This window comes from Cervus canadensis, chromosome 13, assembly GCF_019320065.1.
Source record: "Cervus canadensis isolate Bull #8, Minnesota chromosome 13, ASM1932006v1, whole genome shotgun sequence".
NCBI lineage: Eukaryota > Metazoa > Chordata > Mammalia > Artiodactyla > Cervidae > Cervus > Cervus canadensis.
Window position 1 is genome coordinate 24,813,898 of NC_057398.1, and position 23,764 is coordinate 24,837,661.

Below are 23,764 nucleotides of genomic sequence, written 5' to 3' on the forward strand. Positions count from 1 at the left end.
ATTTTCTACTTTGGATGAATAGAAAGAATTTTAGAAATATGTCATAGTAATTATTATTATTATTATTTTTTAGAAATACGTCATAGTAATTATTAAGTAAAATATTTTGTCCTGTTCCTAATTTTAATCAATACTGATGTTTTTCTCTAAATTTATTTGTTTCTTGCTTTTGATGTATGAATCTTTGCATTATTCCTGTGTGCTATTATTAGTCTTGATTTTTAAAAAATGCTCTTCAGACAAATCTTAAATAATCCTACCCTACACACCTAAAGGAGCTAGAAAAAGAAGAACAGACAAAACTCAAACATAATAGGAAGGAAGAAATCATAAATATCAGAGCAGAGATAACTGAAAAAGATACTAAAAAGCAATGGCAAAGATAAATGAAACTTAAGAGCTGGTTCTTTGAAAAGACAAACAAAACTGACAAACCTTCAGCCCAACTCATCAAGAAAAAGAGGGACCAGATCAATAAAGTCAGAAATGAAAAAGAAGTTACAACTGAAATTAAAGCAATACAAAGGATCATAAGAAATCCCTACAGTTATATGCCAATAAAATGGAGAATGTAGAAGAAATAGACAATTTCTTAGAAAGGTACAATCTCCTAAGACTGAAGCAGGAAGAAGTATAAAATATGAATAGACCAATTACTAGTACCAATTCAATATGAAATTGTATCAGTAATTAAACTCCCAACAAACAAAATTCCAGGACCACATGACTTCACAGATAAAAATTTAGAGAAGAGTTAACACATATTCCTATCAAACTATTCCAAAAGATGGCAGAGGAAGGAACACCTCTGAAATCATTCTAGAAGACCAACATCACCGTGATACCAAAACCAGACAAAGATATCACATGAAAGAGGAAATTATAGGCCAGTATCCCTGATGAACACACATGCAAAAATCCTTGACAAAATATTAGCAAACCAAATTAAAATAACATTAAAAGGATCATACACTATGATTAAGTAGGATTTATCCCAAGGATGCAAAGATGGTTCATGTTTGCAAACTAATTGGTGTGATACACCACATTAACAAATTGAAGAATAAAAATCATATAATTTCAATATATATGGAAAAAAATTTTGACAAAATTTAACTCTCAGCAAAATGGATATAGAGGGAACACACTTCAACATCATAAAGGTCATATGTGACAGTCCCACAGTTAACATCAAACTCAACAGTGAAAAGCATTTCTTCTAAAATCAGGAACAAAACAAAAGTCTACTCTTGCTACTTTTATTCAACACAATATTGGAAGTCCTAGCCACAGTAATCAGATAAGAAAATAAATAAAAAGAATCCAAATTGGAAAGGGAGAAGTAACACTGTCACTGTTTGCAGATAATGTGATGCTATACATAAAAAATCCTAAAGATGCCACCAAAAAACTACTGAAATTCATCTCTGAACTTGGTAGAGTTGCAGGATACAAAAATAATTTTTAAAAATCTGTTTCACTTCTATATACTAACAATGAACTGTCAAAAAGAGAAATTAATAAAATAATCCCATTTGCAATTATGTCAAAAAAGAATAAAATACCTAGGCATACATCTAATTAAGGAGGTAAAAGACCTGTACTTGAAAACTATAAGACACTGATGAAAGAAATTGAAGCAACACAAACAAATGGAAGGATGCACCATGTTTATGGATTGGAAGAACTAATTTTGTTAAAATGACCATACTCCTCAAAGCAATCTATGGATTGAGTGCAATCCCTATAAAATACATTTTTCCCAGAACTAGAACAAATAATTCTAAAATTTGTATGGAAACACAAAAGACCCTGAATAGCCAAAACAATATTGAGAAAAAACAAAGCTGGAGGTATCATTCTTTCTGACTTCAGACTATACTATAAAGCTACAGTAATCAAAACAGAATGGTGCTGGCATAAAAACTGACACATGGGTCAGCAGAACAGAATAGAGAGCCCAGAAATGAACAAACCCTTATATGGTCAATTAATCTATGACAATAAGGCAAGAATATGCAATAAGGAAAGACAGTTTTTAAATAAATGCTGTTGGGGAAACTGTACAGCTATAACCAAAAAAATCAATCTGGACTACTCTTTTACACCATGTACAAAAATAAATTCAAAATGGGTTAAAGATTTAAATGTAATACCTGACACTGTAAAACTTCTAGGAGAAAACACAGGCAGTAAACCCATTGACATTTGTCTGATTTTTGTGTGTGTATGTGGCCTTAGGCAAGAAAAACAAAAGCAAAAATAAACAAACGGGACTACATCAAACTAAAAACTTTCTGCACAGTTAAAGAAGCTATCAACAAAATAAAAAAAAACACCTACTGAATGGGAAAAGACATTTGCAAACAATATATTCTATAAGGGGTTAATAGCCAAATTATACAAAGAACAGTTTTCCCAGGTGGTGCTAGTGGTAAAGGATCCACCCGCCAATGCAGGAGATATAAGAGATGTGGGTTCATTTCCTGCATCTGGAAGATCCCTGGAGAAGGGCATGGCAACCCACTCCAGTGTTCTGGCCTGAAGAATCCCATGGACAGAGGAGCCTGGCGGGCTACAGTCCATGGGGTTGCAAAGAGTTGGACACAACTGAAGCAGCTTAGCACAAAGCACACATACAAAGAACATTAAAAAAAAAAAAGCCGAATAACCTGATTTAACAAGGGCATAGAATATGAATAGACATTTTCCAAAGAAGACATACAGATGACCTGTGGGCACATGAAAAGATGCTCAGCATCATCGATCATCAGGGAAATGCAAATCAAAACCACAATGACATATCATCTCACACTTGTCAGAATGGCTATTATCAAAAAGATAAATATCAAGTGTGGGGAGGATACGGCAAAAAGGGAACCCTCATGCACTGTTGATTGAAATGTAAATTGGTATAGCCACTGTGGAAGATAGTATGGAGATTCTTCAACAAATTAGAAATAGAACTACCATTTCCACTCCTGGGTATTTATCTGTAGAAAAGGAGATCACTAATTAGAAAAGATATGTGCACCTTATGTTCATCGTAGCATTATTTTTAATAGCCAAGATATGGAGACAACCTAAATGCCCATTGATAGGAATGTAAAAAGAAGATGAATGGATATATATATATATATATATATATATATATATATATATATATATATATGGATATATATGGCATCCAGTCCCATCACTTCATGGCATGGCATCCAGTCCCATCGCTTCATGGCAAATAAAAGCTGGGGAAAGTGGAAATAGTGACAGACTATATCTTGGGCTCCAAAATCACTGTGGATGGTGGCTGCAGCCATGAAATTAAAAGATGTTTGCTTCTTGGAAGGAAAGCTATGACAAACCTAGACAGCATATTAAAAAGCAGAGACATCGCTTTGCTGACAAAAGTCCATATAGTGAAAGCTATGATTTTTCCAGTAGTCATGTACCCATGCGAAAGTTGGACCATAAAGAAGACTGAGGGCCAAAGAATTGATGCTTTTGAACTGTAGTGCTGGAGAAGACTCTTGAGAGTCCCTTGTACTGCAAGGAGATCAAACCAGTCAATCCTAAAGGAAATCAACCCTGAATACTCATTGGAAGGACTGATGCTGAAGCTGAAGCTCTAGTACTTCGGCTACCTGATGTGAAAAGCCGACTCACTGGAAAAGACCCTGATGCTGGGAAAGATTGAAGGCAAAAGGAGAAGGGGGTGGCAGAGGATGAGTTGGTTAGATAGCATCACTGATTCAATGTACATGAATTTGAGCAGACTCAGAGAGACAGTGAAGGACAGGGAAGCCTGACGTGCTGCAGTCCATGGGGTTGCAAAGAGCTGGACACAACTTAGTGACTGAACAACAACAACAAATGTATATTCATATGTATGTATAATGAAATATTCCTCAGCCCTAATAAAGAATGCCAAATGGATGCACCTAGATGGTATTATACTAAGTGAAGTCAGACAGAGAAAGTCAAATACTGTGTGATTTCACTTATATGTGGATTTTAAAAAAACAAAACAAATGAATAAACTTAGTGAAAGAGAAATAATCTTAGATAAAGAGAATGAATAGGTAGTGTCCAGAAGGGAGTGGTTGGGGGAAGAAAGAAATAGTGAGGGAAGTGAAAGAGTACAAAATTCCAGTGGCAAAATAATTGAGTAACAAACATGAAGTGTACAGTGTGGGGAATATAGTCAGTAACAATGTAATATCTTTGTATGGTAGCATATCATAGCTAGACTTATTGGAGTTATTATTTTGAAATGTCTAAAAATACTGAATCAGTGTGTTGTGTAATAGGAACTAATGTGTTATAGGTCAATTATACTTTAAAAACAAAGCAAACTCTTAGCAAAAAAGATCAAATTTATGCTTACCAGAGGTGTGGGGTAGGAGAGGGAATTGGATGAAGACTGTCAAAAAGTACAATTTTCATTTATAAGATAAATAAGTACTAGGAATGTCATATGCAACATGATAAATATAATGAACACTTCTGTATGTTATATATGAAAGTTGTTAAAGGAGTAAATCCTAAAAGTTCTCCTCTCAAAGGAAAAAATGTTCTGTTTCTTTAATTTTATATCCATATGAGATGAAGGATGTTCACTAAACTTATTGTGATAATCATTTCATGATGTACGTACATCAAATCATTAAGTTGTATACTTTAAAACTTATACAGTGCTGTATGTCAATTACATCTTAAGAAACTGGAGGAAAAACACCCCCTCCCCAAAATACTACCCCTCCTAAATGAATATGTATTTACAGTACTTAATGTTTTTACAGAGGTAATGAAAGCCTTTTTTCTACTTATGTGAATGATAAGTATAAGATATTAACTTAAAAAAAAAAGCTCCCCAGCCTTGATATAGATTACCAAGAGCCATATTTTTATCTTTTTCCCTTATGATTTCTATATATAGAAAGTATGTTTTAAATTTTAATTATCTATTATTTTATATTATTTTGTATCTTTCTTCAAATAAATGTTAATATTTACTTAAACAAATAAACTTCAGATTTTAATTTTTATACTCTTAAAGTGACCTGACATTTTATTTGATCTCTTTTTTTTTCAGGCATAATAGATTTCTTATATTTATATATCACATTGTATTTTCAGAAGAATTTGAAAATGCAGAACATATTATAGGAATAATGTACATTTATCCTATGATAATGCACCTGTGGCCAATGGCAAGAAAATTAAATGTGTCAGGACTGATATTCATAAACTACTATTTTGTATGTTTATATCTGTTAGAATCAGCATTGAAGGTACCATTTAAAATAGAAATGTATCCTATAAAAAGAATGATTTAGATAGCTTGAATCTATTTTTGTCATTTTATTGGAATAATTCCTACCAGAAGCCTTTTGCTGTAATAGTTGATACAATTATGGGAATTTTAGTACTCTTTTTGAGTTTTCTGAGTGAAATCAGTATAATAGTCACAATCTTGGATATCAGATAAGAGAAGTATCATAAAAGTGGAGAGAATCTCAAAGATCACATAAAAGAGAATTGAAAATCTAGACATTTGATGTTTTCCTCAAATACTCCTTGTAAGGATACAAAGAATAAATAAATGAATAAAAGAAAAATAGTTTGCAGGTTCTTATCATGATATAAGATGAAGACCACTTTTTAGGATAAATGCTTCAAAGATGATTTATCAGCATACTGTTTCATACTTTAATTATAATTAATAGTGTTTCAGTGAATTAATTCACTATTTTTCATTGCTTTTCTTTGGTGTTGCAGCTTCATAATAGATTATATATATTTTAAATCAAATTATACCCTTTGATGTCATACATTTATAAAGGATTTTTTTGAATTTCAAATGAATGACTTAAAACCCAGCTTTTGGAATGTAATGCATTTGTAGTTGAGCATTTAACTGTTAATTTTTAAGAGTCCCTCTCCCCACCTTTGTATACTGCTATGAAATGATGTATGTTCTATATGTTCTCTAAACAGATAATAATTTTGAAAAAGAAATATTTTCATCAACACTGGAATACTTTGGAATTTTTTATTGTGCTTATTGGAATTGTTGATGTATTTTGTATATACTTTGTGAGACTGAGACCAGACAACTTGATTCTTATTCAGTTTACAGTAATAATAGGTTATTTCAGAATAATTAGATTTTTTCCTCTTCTCAAGGTAAAATTTCACATTAAAATTTTTTTTTCTATACTATTTGTCAACTGAATTAAGAAAACTCATTGTTTTAGAAGAAATGAGGGAGGGAGCTATCTTTTCTCCTGGAACCCTCTCTCCACAGGTATCTGCTTGGTTCACCCTCTCACTCCTTCAAGTCATTGCTCAACTCTCACCTTCTCATGGAGAAGGCCTTCCCTGACCATGCTACGTAAAATGGCAACCTGCCCTCCATACTCCCAACTTTCCACCCCATCTCCTTGATCCCTCTTCATTTGCTTAATTTTTTCTGCATAGCACTTACCACCTTTTTACTATATGTTGTATGTACTTTCCATGAGGTAAGGGTCTTTGTTTTGGTTACTGATGTAACCTAGAATGATACCTAGTATATGAAAATGAAAGTGTTAGTCGCTCAGTTGTGTCCGATTCTTTGCAATCCCATGGACTGTAGCCCACCAGGCTCCTCTCTCCATGGGATTCTTCAGTCAAGAACACTAGAGTGGGTTGCCATCTCTTACTCCAGATGATCTTCCTGACACAGGGATTGAACCTCTGTCTCTTCTGTCTCCTGCCCTGGCAGGCAGGATCTTTACCACTAGTGCCACCTGTGTAAGTACTTACAAAATCATGTATTGAATGAATAAATGAAAATGATAGCACCACTTGAAGCAAGATAACCTGGAAACAAGTTCTCCAAGTTTTAGTAAAATTTTCTCATAAAGCCCTAACTGTACAGGACATAAAACATTTACTCTAGAGTACATACTACTTCCTTAGCCTGCTGCCTATGAAGTTCAGTTTTACTGTGGCCTTCAGTCTCCTTCAGTTCAGTTCAGTTCAGTCGCTCAGTCATGTTCGACTCTTTGCAACCCCATGAATCGCAGCACACCAGGCCTCCCTGTCCATCACCAACTCCCGGAGTTTACCCAAACTCATGTCCATCGAGTCAGTGATGCCATCCAGCCATCTCATCCTCTGTAGTCCCCTTCTGCTCCTGCCCCCAATCCCTCCCAGCATCAGGGTCTTTTCCAGTGAGTCAGCTCTTCACATGAGGTGGCCAAAGTATTGGAGTTTCAGCTTCAGCATCAGTCCTTCCTTCCAATGAACACACAGGACTGATCTCCTTTAGGATGGACTGGTTGGATCTCCTTGCAGTCCAAGGGACTCTCAAGAGTCTTCTCCAACACCACAGTTCAAAAGCATCAATTTTTTGGTGCTCAGCTTTCTTCTCAGTCCAACTCTCACATCCATACATGACCACTGGAAAAACCATAGCCTTGACCAGATGGACCTTTGTTGGCAAAGTAATGTCTCTGCTTTTTAATATGCTATCTAGGTTGGTCATAACTTTCCTTCCAAGGAGTAAGTGTCTTTTAATTTCATGGCTGCAATCACCATCTGCAGTAATTTTGGAGCCCCAAAAATAAAGTCAGCCACTATCTCCACTGTTTCCCCATCTATTTGCCATGAAGTGATGGGACTGGATGCCATGATCTTAGTTTTCTGAATGTTGAGCTTTAAGCCAACTTTTTCACTCTCCTCTTTCACTTTCATCAAGAGGCTTTTTAGTTCCCTCTTCACTTTCTGCCATAAGGGTGGTGGCATCTGCATATCTGAGGTTATTGATATTTCTCCCGGCAATCTTGATTCCAGCTTGTGCTTCCTCCAGTCCAGCGTTTCTCATGATGTACTCTGCATATAAGTTAAATAAGCAGGGTGACAATATACAGCCTTGATGTACTCCTTTTCCTATTTGGAACCAGTCTGTTCTTCCATGTCTAGTTCTAACTGTTGCTTCCTGACCTGCATATAGGTTTCTCAAGAGGCAGGTCAGGTGGTCTGGTATTCCCATCCCTTTCAGAATTTTCCACAGTTTATTGTGATCCACAGTCAAAGGCTTTGGCGTAGTCAATAAAGCAGAAATAGATGTTTTTCTGGAACTCTCTTGCTTTTTCGATGATCCACCAGATGCTGGCAATTTGATCTCTGGTTCCTCTGCCTTTTCTTAAACCAGCTTGACCTTCTGGAAGTTCACGGTTCACGTATTGCCGAAGCCTGGCTTGGAGAATTTTGAGCATTACTTTACTGGCGTGTGAGATGAGTGCAACAATCTCCTTAACAATGACCATTTCTTCATTTCTTCTTTTCATGGCTCTCATTTTGATTCTGAAAGTAGATCTTCAGATTTTTCAGTCTCAGTTCTTAAGCATCCTTTCTCTTTTTCCAGTGGAGTTGCATGATATTAATATAAGCTTTTAACTTGGGAGCTTTCGATGAGTTCTCTTGCCACTCCACATTTTTGAGTTGCTTAATTCTTATTCGGGAGCTTCCATGGTGGCTCAGTGGTAAAGAATCTGCCTGCCAAAGCAGGAGATGCAGGTTCCATCCCTGGGTCAGAAAGATCCCTTGGAGAAGAAAATGGCAACCTATTCCAGTATTCTTGCCTAGGAGATCCCATGGACAGAGGAACCTGGCAGGCTACAGTTCATGGGGTCACCAAAGAGTCAGACATGACTTGGTGAATAAACAACAATTCTTATTACATCAAATAAATCTATTAGTATGTATTGAAGATATATAGACTTAATATTAAAAAGTATTGCTCTAAACCCTGACGGTGAAAGGCAGACATTAGAATCTGCCACCTGGTCCCTATTTGCCAAGAAATTTAATAGTTGTCTTAGGCAGAATTGTCTGAATGCCCAGACCTGTGCTTGTTGACTTTTCTTTTTTTGTTCCTTCCTTTATTCTATATTAAGTGTATATATACTTAGGGCTTTCTTGGTGCCTCAGTCAATAAAGAATCTGCCTGCAATGCAGGACACCACCTGCAGTGCAGGAGACTCGGGTTCTATTCCTGGGTTGGGAAGATCCCCTGGAGAAGGAAATGGCAACCCACTCCAGTATTCTTGTCTGGAAAATCCCATGGACAGGGGAGCCTGGCGGACTGCAGTCCATGAGGTCGCAAGAGTTGGACACAACTTAGTGACTAAAGCACCACCATATATATACTTAATATAGAATAGAAATAAAGTATGTTACCACTCTTTAATATTCATAAGAGTAACTTTAATAGTTATATACATAACACCTACTTAAGGGGTAATTTTGATTATTTATTATTTTTTCCTTATGAGCTGAGTTTAGAGCCCATGTAGGGTATAATCTCATTATAATACAAACTATTCTAGGATATGTAGAGTGAGGCTAAGTCTTAATACAGAAGGTAGAGACTTTCATAAGTAATCAGTTTTTACACTGGGATCTTATGCAGATGAGTGTAAAATAAGTATCTGAGAAGGAATACTTTGCAAAAAGTCTCTCTGAGTGAAGTAAAGATTTAAAGATGTATTATTATAGAAGTCAATCCTGTTTACAGTGTGAACCATTTGCTATTTCTGTTCAGCGTGCTCTGACAAATCCTAGTGGAGTGTAGTTAAGTAAATATAATCATGAGTAGCTTTTTTTTTTTTTTTTAAACTGGGCACTGTGTTCCAGGATGTGTGCAGACCACTTTACATACATATCTAGTTAAATTGTTACAATACTGTGAAGTAGGTGTCTCCACTTTATCAAGTTAGGTGTCCTAGTAGCCAGTCTCAGCCGAGTGAGGTTTTCAAAAATAGCAAATCTGTATTGGAAAGCCTGGAAGAACATTGAAGAACTTTACTTTAGATCAGCCAGTGCATCATGGAATAAAACTTTATAAAAAGAAACCCTCTTCAATATCTCCTCTTCTCCCCAAAGTTTCACAACCAAAATAACAGTTTAAGAAAAGCTCTGCTTTCTCTGCTCTTGTGGTTCCTTCCCTGTGATGTTCTTTTCCTGATCACGTCTTCACCTTGTGTTACTTGGCCCTTCGCCATGCTCCCTGGACTCTGTTGTACCTCTGTGATTGACTGCATTGCTTGTGAGGGGCAGCTCCTTGGGAATCCTGGTACTTAGGTGTTATCATCCTCATTGAACAGATAAGGACGCTGAGTCCTTGGAGTCCCTAAGTAACCTGTTCAAGGTCACAGCACTGTGAGTAGCAGAGAGCTGGTATTTGAACCCAGGGAGGTTCTTATTTAAAATCCCGCTCCCTTTAGTCACTGTACTCTCCTGCTTCAGCTTGTCATTTGAGAAATTTAGAGCTAAGGAGAATCTCAGATCACCCTAAATTCCTTGTCTTGCAAGTGAAGAAACTGAGGTGTAGAGAGATTTATTCTGTTGGTAACTACTGTCCAGGTTATTGGGGTGACCTCTCTTGTCGTCTGAAAACTGGGAGTACGGAGAATAAGGGAAGAGGCAGTGGTAAGCACTTCGCCTTAAAGCTACAGAACCAGTTATTAATTGAGCTTTCTTTTCTTTAGAGTGGGGCTCTCAAACTTGAGTGTACATAGAAACACCTGGAAGACTTGTTAAAGCATTGATTTGGGGGCCTGTCCCTAGCATTTCTGATTCAGTGGGTCTGGAGTGGGACCTGAGAATTTGTGTTTCAGCAGTAGATGTTTCAGAATTTGTGTTTCTAACAAGCTTGTTAGAGATGGCATGTTGAGAACATCTGCCTGAGAGGGTGCCTTTCCTCATCAAATTTTCGTTTTTTTTTTCTCTCCATTGTTCCAGATAATAATACCACTGCTGATAAATATTGTAGATGTGCAGATCAAAAAGCGCCTCAGCTTGACATATAGTATTACAAAAGGCTATGTCAAAAGTCTAGAGGATACCAAGTTTTTAATAAGACAGATTTCTAGCCGAAAGTCAATAGATCAGGTGAGAGACAAGCTCTGGTCATTTGGGAAAAACATCCCTTAGGTGTATTGATTTAATTTAAGACCATTTCTGCATGTATTTGCCTCAAAAGATAAATTATGTCAAGTGAAGGTGATTCAGTTTTTTATTATGTGATATGAGGTGCTGCAGAGAACAGTTTCTGTTCTTTAAATTTCAGCTCTGATTATCAAACTTCAGGAAGACTCAAAGCTCAAGGGCATGCCTGGGCCATGGTGGGAATTTGACAAATAACAATTGTATGATTGAACAGAGATTGTTTAGCCCAGAGTGGAGCTATTTCTTCAGTTATGTCAGGAGTTATCTGTAGGAAACAAGACCTACCTGACACCATATTTTTCATTATTCCACTTGTTTTTGCACTCCCAGTAGACTGGCTCCCCAGTTGGCTGCTCTGTTGGATACCCTCTAATGGGGTGCTATCTCTGAGGACTCTCTTTGGCACACAATGAAGTGCACACTAGTCTTTTCTGAGAAATATTAGGTGTGATACTTATGTACTTATGTAAGCTACTACACAGCATTCATTGCACTGTGAGAATGAGGCTGGGAAAAGCAGCTGAATTTATGAAGAGAGAAGAATTAAATATCTCCCCCAAATGATAATTAAGTGAGAGTTTTCTACCATGCTTTTTTCCCCTCAAATTTTAAAGCCAGTAATGCACTTGGTATAATTAGAAATTAATACTTTTATTAATATGTCATAGAAATTATATGAAATTTTGGAAACCAACAAACAAGATGCTGTCAAAGAACTAGGTAAGTAGTTGGGATGTCTAATTTCCTAAAATCACATCTTATAATCCCATAATTTAACCAAAGGAAAACAAGTTCATGCTTTCATTCAATCACAGACTCATTCATTTATTCATTCAATAAGCATTTATTGAACACATATAATGGGCCAGGTGTACATAAAATTCAGATCCTGGTGGGAGGTGTGAGCATATCAAGAGATAATTGCAGAAAGTTAGAGGAGTTCTGTTATTTGCTATGGGTGCATACAAGCAAGAATGAAAAGTGCAAAAAGTGTGTTAAGGTGGCAAGATCATATTCCTTAAGGTTGTAAGAAAAAGACACACAAAACATTACCTATGACAGAGAGTGCTGTTTTTGTTTCGCCCTACTTTGTTTGCAGGGGTACGCAAACAAAGTGAGTTTGTGAGGGATGAAGGTTTTTGAGCATCTACTGCCACTCTGCTTGAGTTGAAACATTTGGGGGAGCCCTAGGATTTTATACAAAACTTCTTGGATCTGCTTTCCTCACATGGGGGCTGTGGGCCAGGCTCTCAGTGTTTGCCAGAATATAGTTTCTGGTAGAGAGCCTGGCACTTGGTATGCCCTTAACAAATGGATGTTTTTGTAAAAGAAAGAAAACAAAGTCCCTTTGTTTTTATAACCACATTGTAAGATGCCATATGGATTTATGAGGATCACACTTACCTTAACAAAACTGAAAAAACATGGTCTAATGAATGAAATTGTAAATTTGGAGACAATAGGTCAGAATATTTTGGCACCGTCTCAGAAAATCCAGGACCCATTGTTTCCATTCACATATTAGGCAGGTTTTTATTTCCATGCTTTTAAAGGTTAGGGGCCTAGGAGCTGCTGTCTTATGTTTTAGGTCAGTATGGAATATTACCAGTGTTCTTGATTCAGTCATGTGAAAAAATGCCTGTTTCTGTATTGTTACTGCAACCTACTATTGAATGCTAATTATGTCAGGAATTGTGTTAATGGCTTTATATGCATTATTTCATTTGATCTTTATAACTACTCCATGAAGCACATATTATTATCATCTTCGTTTATAGATAATGAAACTGAGGCTTAGAAAGTTTAACTCCCCTGAGGTCCTATGGCTGGTAAGAGCTGAGCTAGATCTCACACCATGTGAGATTTCCTGTGCTCTCCACCATGCTGTTCTTCATTTCACTGCTCAGCTTATTTCAGTGACTGAGTCCCTTCCGGATGTCAGGCATTGTGCTCAAGATTAGTATTACAAGGATGAAACAGATGCATTTTAAGCCTTGACTCCTAGTTCATCTCATGACTTCTCATGCTCACTGAAGAAGAAAAAATATGTGATTTGATTTCAGAAAGAGCCACCAGTGCAAGTCCAGGGACACTTTCAGTCATTTATTCATCCAACCAACAAGAATTATATAATACGAAGGATGAGACAAACAAGGAAAAATGATAATACTACCATGTAATGAATTCTGTAATGAAGATATGTAGGAGATACCTTGAGAAAAAGATAGAGTGAATTTCTGTTACCTGGTGAAGGAAGCCTTTTTTCAATTTTCTCATCTATAAAATGGAGATGAAAATAACTGTAGTCCTACTGGCCTCACAAGTTCTATACAAAACAGGAATGAAAAGATATTGAGTAAATGCTTTGGAAATTATAAACTGTTATCCAAATATTCATTACTATTGTGGTTATTGAATTGTTTGCTTACTGATACTTTTATTTGCTTCAGGACTCATAGAGCATGAGGGTCGTGATGTTGTCATTGCTTTGAAGACCAAGCAGGCAATCCGGAATGTGATTGCTAAAGCTCTGAAAAGCCTCACCTTCCTTTCGTCTAGAGGCATTATTGATAAATATGAGAGCCTCGAGATGAATAAGGTAAGTAAGCAATTTCCCATGCTACTTGATTCCATAAACCCAACACTCACGTCTGAAATGCTCCTCTAGCAGAGTGAGGGAGGGAGATTGGGAAAAGGGTGAGTCAGGACAGTTAACTCTGTAATTGTTTAAGTCTTTGTTAATGCCAATGGCAACTAGTGCCATTGCTACCTGGTTCCCTCTATGTCAAAACCACTTGGTTGTCCAGAACCAACCTGAGCTAGGTTTCACAAAGAAATGGAACATTTATCATGAGCACCCAGAGTATCTTACAGACTTCATGGTAACCAGACCACATGGCCAGGCCTCAGAAAGGGACTCGAGCAGTGACCTAGAAAGCTTTCAGCTTCTCCATTTCCCATCAGGGTTGCCCTCTGTGGCATCTTCTTTTGGCTCTCTCTTACAAACTCATTAGATTTTTCTGCTTCTCTGTCTACTGGTAGAATATCTACAGTCCAGTCCCAGCAGCTGTAGCAAGGAAAGTGGTAATTACATAATGTTAACATAGGTGGGAGGGATTGGGGGCATGAAATTAAAAGACGCTTACTCCTTGGAAGGAAAGTTATGACCAACCTAGATAGCATATTAAAAAGCGAAGACATTACTTTGCCAACAAAGCTCTGTCTAGTCAAGGCTATGGTTTTTCCAGTAGTCATGTATGGATGTGAGAGTTGGACTGTGAGGAAAGGTGAGCGCCAAAAAATTGATGCTTTTGAACTGTGGTGTTGGAGAAGACTCTTGAGAGTGAGTCCCTTGGGCTGCAAGGAGATCCAACCAGTCCATCCTGAAGGAGATCAGTCCTGGGTGTGCATTGGAAGGACTGATGCTGAAGCTGAAGCTCCAATACTTTGGCCACCTCATGCGAAGAGTTGACTCATTGAAAAAGACCCTGATGCTGGGAGGGATTGGGGGCAGGAGGAGAAGGGGACGACAGAGGATGAGATGGCTGGATGGCATCACTGACTCGATGGGCATGAGTTTGAGCAAACTCCGGGAGTTTGTGATGGAGAGGGAGGCCTGGTGTGCTGCAATTCATGGGGTCGCAAAGAGTCGGACACGACTGAGTGACTGAACTGAACATAGGTGGGAGGGGACCCACGTGTGTGTGTGTGTGTACGTGGAAATCAGGGAGGGAAGAGTTTGAGAGGAACAGGGGAGACACCCTAAGTGGTTGGCTGATAAATGGACTTTTGAAAAATTACAAATTTTCAAAAAACTAAGACCATAAGAGGAAAAAGTGTTTAATGTTTAATTCTACCAGGCTATCAAATCCACTGTCTAGACTGCGAATTGTGCAAATAGTAATGCTTTTTTCTCTCCTGTACAAGGGTCTATCTGCTTCATAACATAAAGAAGAAACATATAAGTTCTGATCTCACATTCTGCCTGTGTTTCCAATGATAAGCTGTTCCTGGGTGTCACATGCTTATTCTTGTCCCTGGTACTTTTCAACCACATGCCACCTGGGCTGTGCTTCAGGACATTCTCTGAACATAGCCCTCTCTCCATGGCCCTGGAAGGGAAGTAGGCATGGGACAGGCCAACTTTTCCCATTTTAACTCTGCCTCATTAGTCTCTATAAGGTCATGGCACAGGACTAAATGGTAATATGATTTTTCCTTAGTGTCTGTCAGAGGGACGAGAAGGGTTTAGTTTTCTTCAAGTTACACCTCTGTGCATGTTGTATTTTTTTCTATTTTTCCTTTATTACTTTGAAGATTGTATAAGATTCAATTGAATGATTGATACCCGTTAGTTAAATAAACAATAGCCCTTATGAAGAGAGAGATTTATTTTTTCCTATAGGTTTATTTAGATAGGTAAGGGACAAATCAATCATTCAACAGTTATTTGTTAGTTGCCTGATTGTTGGCTGAAGAGGTATAATTATCAATCCCAGGCTGTAAGGAGCTAGGTAAATCTAGCCAATTTAGCTGACTAAATATATGTTGAATACCTATGTGCCATGACTCTTGAGGAGACTTGGATACTTAATGAGTACAACACTGATTCCAAAGTCCATGGACACTCTTCCTCTTTTTTCATTTAGTCATTTATCCAGGCAATCAACAGAAGTTACATATCACAGATAAGTAAACATAATAATACTACAATGTAATGAGTTCAGTAAGGGAGATTTGTAATAGATACCCTGGGAATAAGGCAAGTAAGTGATTACGTATTACTTGGGGAAGTCAGAGAAGACTTCTGAAAGGCCACAAAACTAGAACCTTATCCTCCAAAGCTAGAAGAATGTAAAGAAGCAATTCACTCACATGAAAAAAAAAAAAATCGAGAGAATGTGGCATTAAATCATATAGTAATCAACAGTTAAGTTTGAGATTAAGACAGAATAGAATACAGCTATTAATTGGATTATAAAAAGAATAAATTCAATATGAGTTAATATACCAGTGAAAATAGTAAAGTGGAGAAAAAAATTAGAGGACAAAAAATTAGAGGACAATTTAAAGAAGAAAAGCTCTAAATAAAAGTATTTTATTTAGATTTCCTTCATTTTTACCTGATGTCCCTTTTCTGTTACAGGATCTGATCACCATTATTTTGGTTGTTTGTTTTAGGTACTTCTTGAAAAAATAAAATCATTGAATAACTTTCCAATGGCAATCCCGCTCCCTACTCCTGACAAATATCTTCATAATATCATTTGGCTAGAAAATAAAGATGCTCTCATCGAATTCTTCAAGGTAAAGATTCTGTGTTATATTCTAGCTCATGTTCAATGATAATTATTTTTCATTCCCTAATATAAGATTAAAAATTAAAAAAAACTTATCCAAGGCAAGACTCCTGTAATGGGCAGTAAAAGATAAGTCAAATGGAGGCCCAGCAAAACCTAGAAGAGTGAATTTCATTTTGAGCCTAAACCGCAGAGATTTTTTTTTATAATTGCTTATCTGCTTAGGATGATATATATATTTTTTTATACATTACCCAATTATTACCAGTCCTATCTTATTTTCTGATGAAGAGCCCCAGACTTCCAGATGCACACTCTGGAAAAGACTTTTAGATCAAGGGTTTCATATTGAAGTTACTTTGCAGGCCAGGCAGATAATATAAAAGTAAAACCAAAAAAAAAAAAAAAAAGTAAAACCATCTGGGTGTAATATAAATAGGGAACAGGACTATAGTCTATTCCAGAGTTCATGCTTCGTCTGAAGTCAGTTGAGTGTTCCTATAGGAATGTGTACTGTTTCAATAGATAGCTATTTAATAGCCTCTTTGAGCCAGAGAATGTTCTAGGTTTGGGGATACGGCAGTGAACAAAATAAATAAATTCCTGCTTTCATTGACTTTATGTTATATGGATGGAGATGGACAATAAACATACCCATGCATAAATATATAGTCTGTCAGGTGGTGACAAATGCTACATGGAGAAAAGGTGAAAAAGGAGAATATAGGTAGGCAGCTCTTTTATAAGGATGGTTAGAGAAGACTGCTCTAATACCTCTCCTCGGGACAGAGATCTGAAATAAGTGAGGGAGCACACCATTTAGGTATCTGGGAGAAGGCAGGTGCAGTGCCCTGAAGTGGATCTGCTTGCTGTGTTCAAAGTGAAGTCGCTCAGTCGTGTCCAACTCTTTGCGACCCCATGGACTCTAGCCCACCAAGCTCCTTTATCCATGGGACTTTCTAGGCAAGAGTACTGTAGTGGTTTGCCATTTCCTTCTCCAGGAGATCTTCCTGAACCAGGGATCAAACCCGGGTCTCCTGCACTGCAGGCAGACTCTTTACTGCTGGGGCCACCAGGGAAGCCCTGACTGCTTTGTTCAAGGAGCATCACAAAGGCCCGTGTGGGCAGGACCAGTGCTGGATGGAGGAGATGAAGACGAAGAGTTTATGGCAAGCTTGAGTTTGTAGAACTTTGTAGGTCAGTGTTAGGATGTTGGCTTTTACTCAGAATTAAGTGGAAACATGTTGAAAGGTTTTGAAGAGAGAAGTGACATGATCTAACTTACACTTAAAAATGATCATCTGCTGATGTGTTAAGAATAGGCTGTAGGGGGTCAAGGGCAAGCCAGGGCATCCAGTTAGGAGATGATTATGATAATGTAGGCAAGAGATGATAGTGACTTGGACGAGTGACAGTGATGAGAGGAGTTCAGACTCAATAGGTTTTGAAGAGACAGCATATAAATGCTGATGGAGTGAGTGCTAGAGAGAGAAAGAATGACTTCTAGAATTTTAGGCTGAAATAGAAAATAGTCTAAAAATGGATTAGCCCTTTATTTAGATGGGGAAGAGAAGATTTATATGGGGTGGGAGTTGGGCAAGAGTTTGATTCTGAATAAGTTAAATTTGAGAAGGCTATTAGACATCCAAGTGGAGCTATTGAGTAGGCAGTTAGATATATGACTAGAATGTAGGTGGGAGGTCAAATTGGAGAAAGACATTTTGGAGTTGTCAGCATAGAGATAATATTTAAGGCCTTGAAACTTGATAACTCAAGAAATTGTTATGAACATCCAAGGGTTGAATTGTGAGCTATGAATCAGATTGATTGTTGCCAGGGGAGGGGAGTGGAAGCTGGGTAAATTAGACAAGTGGGTTAAAGGGTACAAACTTCCAAGTTACAAGATAGAAAAATACTAGGTATACAACATGATAACTGTGTTATATAGTCATATATGTACAGTATATTTGAAAGCTCTAGGAGAGTAGAATCTAAAAGTCCTTATCACATAGAAAAAATTTTTATAACTATATCAAGTGATGTATGTTAACTAAATTTATTGTGATAGTAATTTTGCAATATGTGCATGTCAAGTCATTATGCTGTATACCTTAAACTTATATTGTGTGTGTGTGTATACTCAGTCACTCAGTTGTGTCTGACTCTTCACAGCCCTATGGACTATAAACCGCCAGGCTCCTCTCTCCATTGTATTTTCCCTGGCAAGAATACTGGAGAGGGTTGCCATTTCCTCTTTCAGGGACCTTCCTGACCCAGGGATTGAACCTGCATCTCCTGCATTGCAGGTGGACTCTTTATTGCTGAGTAGTCTGTCTCAGTAAAGCTGAAAAAGAAGAATTGAGGAGTTATCCATTAAATAGGAGAAAAAAAAAGAATGGTGTGCCAGAGCTAAGTGAAGAAAGTATTTCAAGAAGGAGAAAGTGATCAACTATATCATATGAGGCTGAGAGATCACATATTATAAGATGAAGTCTGAAAATTGATTTAATAATTAGATTAGATTTAATAATGTAAAAGTCAATTTTTTAAAGGAGAATCCATACATCTGTGTTTTTATGTGAATTTTAAAACTTGGCAACCAATTCAGAATTTTAAAGATAAGCAGCAGCAGCAGTGCAAGCCAAACAAAATGTATCTGTGGACTGGATATGACTCATGGACCACCAGTTTGTGGTTTTAGTTTTAAATGGCTATTATATGAGTGAAAGTCACTCAGTCGTGTCTGACTCTTTGTGGCCCCATGGACTATACTAGTCCATGGAATTCTCCAGACCAGAATACTGGAGTGGGTAGCCTTTCCCTTCTCCAGGGGATCTTCCAACCCAGGGATCGAACCCAGGTCTCCCACATTGCAGGTGGATTCTTTACCAACTGAGCCACAAGGGAAGCCCAAGAATACTGGAGTGGGTAACCTATCCCTTCTCCAGCAGATCTTCCCGATATAGGAATTGAACCGGGGTCTCCTGCATTGCAGGTGGATTCTTTACCAACTGAGCTATCAGGGAAGCCCTGGTAATTATATGAATTATATCACAGTTATATGAATTATAGGAATAATAACTCTTTCATCAACTTGTTGAAACCTATTGGAATCAGGAAAACTCTGTGACAAAGAGTGGTACTTGCTTTACTGTAAATTTGGTTTTACTCTGCCTTGTGATCTAGACATGGAGATGTATGTCATCTGTTTAACTATAATGAGGGAATGTTTTCCTTGTTTTCTAGAAAGAGAGCAGTCATAAGAGGGTTTCTACTGAGCTTTGAAGATCTGATTTAATTTAGGCCATACTAGTGTTTACTTCATGCCAGAAATTTTTGAATTTTCCTTTTGAAATTAATTTCAAATTTAATTAAATTAAGACTTGTATGGTTGAAAGTAACAAAACCCTATCTGAACTAGTTTAAGCAAGAGGGGATCTTACTAACAATATATTGCAGTGGTATATGAGAAGAAAAGGGCAGCAGGGAATGAGATAGATAGCATCACCCACTCAGTGGACATGAATCTGAGCAAACTCTGGAAGATAGTGAAGGACAGGAAAGCCTGGCATGCTGCAGTCTATGGGGTCGCAAAGTGTGAGAAGTGACTTAGCAAGTGAACAACAGATGCTAAGAAACAGTTGACAGACTAACCCTGAACAGGGCAGGAATCAGGCCAGCTCTGGAATGTCAGTGGTAGGAATTTGTGGACTCTTCCTTTAGCACATGGCTGTGATGACCCAGGTCTTACTCCCAGGTTCTTTGTCCTTTAGTTCAAATTCTTGAGAGAGAAATCCAACTAGCTTAGCTTGAATCAAACGTCCAGGTTTGGGGAGTACAAGTGTGACTGTGAGAAGGGGGAAACCTAGTGGGCAGGGGCCGTTGAAGGTAGTCTGGGGAATAGAGGGTGGGGGGTGAGGGATGGACTTGGACTGGGAAGAAGGTATCTAAGGGGTGTTGATTACAGTCTGCATCCTCTTCAGTTTTTTTTTTAAATATCCAAGTTTAAAATTTGAATTTGGTTCTTTATAGGTAATGTTCTCACAAGTATAATTAACTGACCATCCTGCAGTGAATGGGGGAGGAATGGGAAAAACAATGGGTAGGAACTCCATAAATTAATGATTTCCATACACCTGAGATGAATCTGTAACCAGGGCACAAGCTTCCTCCACTCCTTAGCCTGCCATGCCTAAGCAAAGCTGTCAGACTCTCTCTACCCCCTTTCAGACATGACTCACTCTTTTTAAAAAATGTTTATTTATTTATTTCTGGTGGTGCTGGGTCTTCATTGCTGTGTGGATTTCCTCTAGGTGCGGAGAGCAGGGACTACTCTTGATAGCAGTGCTGGGCTTCTCATTGCGGTGGCTTCCCTTGCTGCGGAGCACGGGCTCTAGGGCACCCGGGCTTCAGTAGTTGCTGCACGTGGGCTTGGTAGTTGCAGCTCTCCGGCTCTAAAATGGCTCACTCATTAAGTGGCCCTTTTTCCTTAATATGTTGGTTATTGGTAGCCACTTAAATCAGATTTCACTGGGGTAAAGAAAAATGTGATGAATTGGGAGCACATGAGCATTATTCTCATTAGGGTTAGCCCAGGGAATGCATGGAAAAATCCATATAGTAAACAAAAGAAATACCCCCTCATTATAGATGTTATTTCAATCTTGGTCTCTATCACAGCAGCAATAGTTAATTTTCACTACTCCTTCCTCCTTTCATCCTTCAACTGTTGTGGTTAATTAAAAAGGTAATAGTATATGAGGATAAGCCTAAAGACAACAATTGAAAAAAATAAAGATCTGAATAAAACATAAGCTGGATAATTGGCTTTAGGCCAGCTTTTAAAAAAACTATTGTGAAGTCATCCACGTTTATTTCAACACTGTAAAATAATTCAGAAGTAAAAAGTGATATCCTTTCACTCCCCACCCTACACTAAGCGATAACTACTATGAATGATTTAAAAATATGTTTCCTCCACATCTTTGTAAAATGCAAACATGTCACCGTAAGTCTCCTGTTAGAAACCCTTCAGTGACTACCCCCTGGTTTTGGGAAAAGCTCAGACTTAAAAAAAAAAAATTATTTATTTGGATGTGTCAGATCTTATGTGGCACACGAGATCCTCGTCACTTCATATGGGATCTTTCCTTGAAGTGCGTAGACTCCCTAGTGCCACATGGTTTATCTAGTTGTGGTGCCCGGGCTCCAGAGTGTGCGGGCTTTTTACTGCGCATGTGAGCCCCTTGGAGACCTGGCTCCGGCTCACCTCTCCAGTCCTGCCTCCACCCGGACTCCAGGCACTTCTGCCTTTACCTCCATGAAAAAGCACCAAAAAATTATACATTGTGATTTTGTTACTATAAAGATGAATATATTAGCATTAGATGCTTTAGTATCAAGACATTTTACTCTACCTAAAAGTTGTCTTTTTTCTTCTGATTTTAAAAGAAACTAAAACACTGTTGTGAATCCCTAAAAGTACTGTGAACTCTGGACACTGTGTCTATTGATGCCTAATGGATAACTCCACCCTGGTCTCCAGCCCTCCCTGCCTGAGATGTATTGAATCTTCTGTGTTACCCCACAATGCAGTTATTCTATTTGCTAATGGGCCTTTGCGTAAACTGAATCCTCTGCCCTGAATGGTCTTCAGCTTATGGTATCCTGGCTGTCTTTTGTTACTCTTCCTTCAGGTCTCAGTTTAGCTGTTCCTTCCCTAGACACCCAAGTCAGGGTTCCTGTGGCCTTTCTGAATTTGTTTCCCAGAGCACCCTGCCCCTGTATCCTTGACCAGAATTATTACACTTTATTGTAAACATTTATCCAACCTAGCATTTATTGGGTGTTTCTGCCAGTCACTCTGCTAGGTCCTAAGCACAAAGTCTGCAGTTTGCTTGCTTGTCCCTTTTTCCCCTAAAAGTTAATGAGGTTTGTTAAAACATTACAACTCATTAACAAATCAAAGAATATAGTTTGTTTTCATGCTACTTTTTAGCTTTAAAATCTTATTTCTCTTTAGAGAAGTAGATTATGAAGATTTGTGTTGATTCTTTTTCTTTCCTTTCCTGTTTCTTTTCTTTCAGGAAAGAGCTAAACTCGCCTATTTTGACTACGGAGATGTCATTTGTAAAGAAGGTGAAATGCCGCAAGGAATCTACTTGATTATTTCAGGAATGGCAATCGTAAGGAACTATTCATTCTTTACTACAAATGTATCTTGAAATTTGTAATGATCACGTAAGGAGAAATTTAGGAACCAAGAAACTTTCAAATTTTTAACATAATTTCTAAATGAAACCATTTCTGTTTGGAGCTAACACCACAGCTGAGAGATATAATTATAACACCCACCATCTCAAAGGTGCTTCCCATCTTACAAAATGCTTTCATAATTATCACTTATTCTTTACAACAATCCTGGCAGGAACAGTCTTTTCTGTGATGGTCACACAAGGAACCCAGTACTTGGAGTAGTTGGGTTACATCTGAAGGAAATGAGAGTCAAGGTTGAGGAAATAGACCGCAGTGTCACATTCTCTCAGAGGTCGAATAGGGATGAAAAGCATACCATTTTTAACTAATAGGAGGTTTTTGTTGTCAGTAGGAGTGATAGGGACGAGAATCCTTTAGAAATTGAATACCTGTTGCTGGATCCATGGGTGAGCCCCAGCTATGACCAACATAATTTCTAGATCCTATATGACAGTTACAAGTGACAAACCCTTATTATTAGTGCAAATAATATATTTGGCTTTATATTTTTAGAATGAGTGTTTCAGACCTTAAAAATACAAAAATTAATCATGGAAATAAACTATAATTATAAATACTAACTAACACATGTATAGCACTTATTAAGTGTCTGGCACTTTTCATTCATTCATTTACTCATTCATTCAACAAATATTTACTTCATTATTATCATGCAGTAGGCACGTTCATTCTAGGCATAGAACTGAGAAAACACAAAAAAGCCCTGTCTTCTTAGAAGTTAATTTCTTATAGAAGCATAGAAGGAGATGGAACAATGGACAAAATACCTTAGTTAAATATGTAGTATGTTAGCAGTGATCAAGAGTTGAAGAGGCTAGTTGTGACATTTAAAAAGATGATCGAGAATGGCAATATGTTATGACATTTTGTCCTTCTATCAACCTCATGAGAAAACTGATGGACAGAGAAATCAATTCATTTGTCCCTCTCCAGTCTTGATGACTACTTCCTTTTCTACTTTGAGGGCTCATGTGATTACACTGGAACCCACAGGATAATCCAGAATCATCTCTTTAAGTTTAGCTGATTAGTAACCTTAATTCTATCTGAAAAACCCCTTCCCAGCAGTTCATAGATCAATGTTTGATTGAATAACAAAAAGACAGGAACCTTGAAAGGCCTTCTTTAAAATTCTGCTTGCCACGGATGTAATCGTCTTTCCTTGGCTTGTAAAAAGCAGAGCCATTCTT

The 23,764-nt window shown here is 37.6% G+C and overlaps 1 protein-coding gene across 1 annotated transcript in view; it reads left to right on the forward strand.

Annotated features, from left to right (window-relative positions):
• SLC9C2 (solute carrier family 9 member C2 (putative)) overlaps window positions 1-23,764 on the forward strand; it is an 87,457-nt gene that overhangs the window by 50,424 nt on the left and 13,269 nt on the right. Inside the window, exons 15-21 of the mRNA XM_043484623.1 lie at window positions 5,093-5,291; window positions 5,998-6,186; window positions 10,792-10,941; window positions 11,667-11,718; window positions 13,449-13,597; window positions 16,180-16,305; window positions 22,385-22,483. Of these exons, the coding sequence (XP_043340558.1) occupies window positions 5,093-5,291; window positions 5,998-6,186; window positions 10,792-10,941; window positions 11,667-11,718; window positions 13,449-13,597; window positions 16,180-16,305; window positions 22,385-22,483 (964 nt within the window). The remainder of the gene's footprint in view (window positions 1-5,092; window positions 5,292-5,997; window positions 6,187-10,791; window positions 10,942-11,666; window positions 11,719-13,448; window positions 13,598-16,179; window positions 16,306-22,384; window positions 22,484-23,764) is intronic.